General features: G+C 31.3%; 1 protein-coding gene across 1 annotated transcript in view; it reads left to right on the forward strand.

Moving 5' to 3' along the window:
- LOC106679052 (tubulin polyglutamylase TTLL5) overlaps window positions 1-5,100 on the forward strand; it is a 42,482-nt gene that overhangs the window by 17,341 nt on the left and 20,041 nt on the right. Inside the window, exons 6-8 of the mRNA XM_014417973.2 lie at window positions 1,843-2,061; window positions 2,136-2,330; window positions 4,527-4,728. Coding sequence (XP_014273459.2) covers window positions 1,843-2,061; window positions 2,136-2,330; window positions 4,527-4,728 — 616 coding nt within the window. The remainder of the gene's footprint in view (window positions 1-1,842; window positions 2,062-2,135; window positions 2,331-4,526; window positions 4,729-5,100) is intronic.

The raw sequence follows: 5,100 nt of genomic DNA on the forward strand, positions 1-5,100 counted from the left end.
TCAAACTATTTTATGGTTAACATATGTAAGTCAGTGCACAAAAGTCTTAGGTCATGGTCCCTTTCTTAGAAATCAGACCTCCCAACTTCTCACCACGCCTTTTTTCCCCTTCCAGATATTTCCTAAATTTTCTGATTGGTCCAAACCCCTTCTCCTATTTTACTATTCCTCCTACCCCCTCTTCCCAAGTCTTCATATATATTTCCTAGACTAGATAGCTAAGATATAAGTTAGAAGATAGAGACTGAGTAACAGTAACATGTAGTTCTAGTAAATATGTTAGAATAAAGTCATTTTAGTCTTCACTGATTTTTTATGATATGTAACTTGCGAAAACTATGACACGTTTGTTTTTCTCCTTTCGAGAACAATGCGATGGTCTTCCATAAAATCGTGGTAAATCAGTTTATAAAAAAAATGCCAGTAAGCCTTGAAAGTATACTGATTTCTAATTAAATTATAACTAAGTTTGGTGTACTCAAATAAAAATAAATCTTTATCTTATCTTTTTTAAACAATGAAGAAATAACATACCGTAAATGTCGCCTTTCGCTACCTATGTTTAACGCTTTGGATGAAAGTTTTAAAAGAGATTGTGGTACAAACGAAACGTACTGTAAAAGAGGTCTGGTACGTCTGTAACCGATTACATAGACGGCTAACAAATAAACCTACATGTTTAAACAACCATAAGGCTATTCATATTGGAAAGAGAAAGAAACTTTTGAGATACCTTAATACTTTCTCCTTTGATCTGTAATCATTGCTCCCGGATATAGATTTAAAGTGGGAGTTATTAGTTTTTTAAAAAGTTGTCATTGCTATTTTACCGCAAATTGCTCCGCTATTGGAGCAAAACTGTCTGTACTATATAATGAAGTGTAAGAGGAAAATACTGTTAAACGTACAGAATCCCAATCTTTTTTGAAGGCATTTACGAATATATACACAAAATACTTCGTAGAAATAGAGAAAAATATGAGGAAATGAATCAGTCGATCAAACAGTCAAAGAATCAGACTATCAATAATTGATGCGATCGATCATAAAATATGGTAACAGCAAAAATTAAAACTTTTACAACGTTAATTACAATATTTTACCTTAAACCAGTTGTCACTTACCATACCTTAATGTCAATATTATTGTCTCTAGAAAACAAATTTCCTAAACATTCTTTCAACAATTTACGAAATCACTCTTTAAAAAGGCAAAGTGCCAAGAATTGCGATTCATAGAAAAAATTTAGTTACCATGTTTAATGACCGGACACCTCAATTGAAGTATGTAAAATCTCACAGACGAATGAAACTACATAAAATATTAGGAGATGAAAAGAGTTCAGGTTTGGGTATCAACAACAACACAATAAATTGAAGAATATTACAAAAAAATTAAACACTGGAGAAGCTCTTAGCGCAAGAGCAGGAGATATGTATTATCGTAGGTTTTTCATACCGGGAGTCCTCCTCACCTCACAGACTTTCCTATTACAATAGTGTAGTTAGTGTATATTCAGTTTGTAAATTTATGCTTGTCGAATTAAGAAAATAAATAATTGTTGTAAATTTACTGTGCACTAAAAAAAAAACAAGATATGAATTAAACTTTTACTTGAACAACCACACTAGCACGTGTAGTTTTTACAAATCTTATTGTGAAAATATTGGACTAGTAAAAGATTTTCATCCTATTTGCCCCCATAGATGTAAATGTATATGAGATTCAAATTAATATTTTCTAAACTTAAGATTAATTGATAATATTTAAATAAAGTTGCCATTCCTAAATCATAAACTATGATTCGAATAAATAAAATCTTACTAAACATTATGATTTCAGACAGCATTGGCTTCATCAATCAGAGACTTATTTCCGTTCCTTTACCAAAAAGGGTTCATTGATGTTAAAACACCAAGGACTTACGAAGTAAGATGTCTTGAAGATATGAAATATTTTACTAAACAGTATCGCATAAATGCTTGCATATCCCTCATGCGAAAATTTGTAACTTCCATGGAACCTACTTCCAGAGTTCAGCTGTTCGGCGAGGATGGAACGGTAAAATGACATAACTGCAACTAATACAAATTATTTTTTTAAGGAAAAAGTCAATCATGATTTTTATGTGCCAGGTCCCGTTGGATTGCGTAGACTTTGCAGTCCAAAGAGTAGTTGAAATGATCCGTTATCACCAACATGCCGACATTGATGAGTGGCACTTCAGTGTTGTAAGTGAAGAGGACTGGAATGTATTTATTTATAGATTCTATGACGTCGTCCATCAAGACGCTAAGTTTCAAATAAATCACCAAAATATAAATATTCCAGTAAGTTTGCTTGATCTTTGTTCCTTTCAAATAATTTTTATGTAGTTAACATTTACTGATACTGAATTAAACGCTTCAATTTTCGTTTCTTTTCCCCGAAATTCAAGATGTTAATATAATTAGAATTTCAAGATATTTTACATAGTAAAAATTTGCATATGACAGATTCTTTCTTTGCAAACTTTAATTCTGTTGTGTACAATATCAAATCCTCTTTAAGTATGTTTTTCATATCCGACGCTCTTCAAGCAGGCACTGGTAGAAAAAAATGTGCCACGGATCGTTGATCATCAACTACTTCTATTAGACATTAGACCTTTTCAATGTATCAAAAACCTCTAGATTTGCCAATCAAGAGATGGCGACTACATTATATTTCAACAATCGATCTCATCAACTTTCTTTTTGATTCTGTCGTTTGTTTTGATTTTATATATAAAATGTTCCTACCCCTCATACTATTGTATTTTAACCGTCGTCATAACATCTAACATCGATCTGGAAGGGATTGCCTAATCTCACGTTGTTGTTCGATGATTCACAGGCAGGATATGGAGAAATACCAAATTAGCCAATCTGAATGGAAGTTATTTAACATTCTCTTTCCACAAACATTCAAATAGCCGTATGAAGTCAGCAAATTCAATGTTATATTTTTGTCAGTAAACCTTTTGGTTTTAAAAACTGAAACATTAATTTAATGGTTTTATCATCGGCTCCAAGGGTTTTTGAAATATCTGGGTTTAATTCTAGCTAAGTGTGATGTGAAACGTGATCATTGTTAAATGTTAAATTGTTGTTGCAATACTGGCAGTTCGATATGTGAGACCTTACATACACTCAATACATTGATTGAGTTGTTTAGTTCATTTCTCAAGGCTATCAAGTCATGGCATGATAGGCAACGAGATAGCAAATAGAATGGCTGAGAGAGTGAGAGAGTGATAAGGAAGACCAACTGATTATCTTTAATCAAGCAGCTGAAGTCTTCTCATTAGGAAAACTATGTGAGCTCATCCTAGTAACAATAAGGGGTATGTAATATCTACAACAATCAAAGCGAACGAAATATTTTAAGCAGTTACTAGGAGTTGCTTCATAGTTCCATAAGCTCCTTGTTGCGGCCAACATATTTTTAATAATTAATTATGTAGATTTAATACAATGAATAAATGTATTTATTATCTCTTTAAGCACGCTATCTATTTTGTTATTATTTATGCTACAGATATATAAATAATACCTTAAGATTACAGTCATTGTGTACATTCGGCTCAGGCATATTTATCTCTATACAGCAACTCAGTCGTTCTACTCATCTTGTCACGGCGGACGGACGTACTTTTACATTTTACAAGGTTGTACAATTTTCCTCCAGGAGAACAAGAATCTACCATCAGCGGGGGCTCCATCACAGTCATATAGACAGTGATATATAGACTTTTTTTTGTCACTAATGACACTAAATCATTTTAATTTTAAGAAGAATTCTAGTTTGATTTAAATCAAGTTAATTAATTTTTCTTTTCTTTTGTTTAACCTGATTTTAAATTTTGTAATAGTTACTTAAGTTTTATTACATTCCTTTTTTTTTGTTTAATATAAATTTTATTTTTAAAGATTTTCATTTTATTATGTTAAATTTTAAAAATTCCACTTAGCAGTTATTTTTTTTTTTTTTATGACCTTTACGGTTTGTGCTTGCAAAGGTTCTTCTTCAACCTTTACCCGCCGTAGCACTATTTAATATCATTTCTAAAAGAAAACCAACTACCAAACAAAATTTGATCACTACTGGGCAAACATGACCCCAAAATCCTTTGTAAATAAATAAATAATACTTCGAATTTTTTTTTTTGTCATGGATTATTGGCCAGCTTATTAATATATAGTATCTTTAAACTCTTAACATACTTCTTATTTGTTTTAATATACTAAAAAGGGTACCAAGAATTTTCTAGTTATTAAGAATTACCTTATGAACATTTACGAGATAATAGAAGAATCACCAAAAGAGTGAAGTCCAGTGCTTGGCTGAACTACATATCTATTGCGCTTGGTACCCTTGTCAGAGGTGTCACCACTTCAGTTCATAACCTTCAAATATAATAATTCATCCGCTGAATTTTAATTAATTATTTTTTTTAAAATGATGATAAAATGATTTTACTTAATAGTATTTCTAAATCATTGCAGAAGTTAACGTATGCTTGTGAAAAATTATCGGCAATTTTTGAGAAGTACTTCCCTGACACAAAACATGATGGTCATAGGAATCTCTGGATAGTAAAACCCTCCAACGGTAGTTGCGGACGAGGTGTGAAGGTATTCAAAAGGCTAAATGAGATCCAACAATATTGCAAACCGACCAATTCCTACGTTATCCAGAAATACATTGGTAAATATTTTTATAATAATTTTTTTGCATGATAATGCAGGGATCAAAGTATTGCGCAAAAACTTTAAGTTGTAGTGTATTAGTTGTACGTGTAGCGTAGGTTTTGCCTCCTCTCCCTAAGTTAATCTATATACATATATAGGCTTTAATACCAATTTTTAACCAATATAAATACACAATATTAACTGATTTAATTTTTTGTTTCATTATTATACTCTGAATTAACTGCAATAATTTTAAAATAAATCATGAGTTATAATGATCATCAAAGTTATTACTTATTCTGTTTCTTTCATGACTCCTATTTCAGAAAATTGTCTGCTATTACTTAAATGTATAAGTTATAGGCCTGTATACAACACTAATCCTAAC

Source organism: Halyomorpha halys, unplaced genomic scaffold (genome assembly GCF_000696795.3).
Source record: "Halyomorpha halys isolate HHAL.00 unplaced genomic scaffold, Hhal_1.1 Scaffold173.1, whole genome shotgun sequence".
Lineage (NCBI taxonomy): Eukaryota > Metazoa > Arthropoda > Insecta > Hemiptera > Pentatomidae > Halyomorpha > Halyomorpha halys.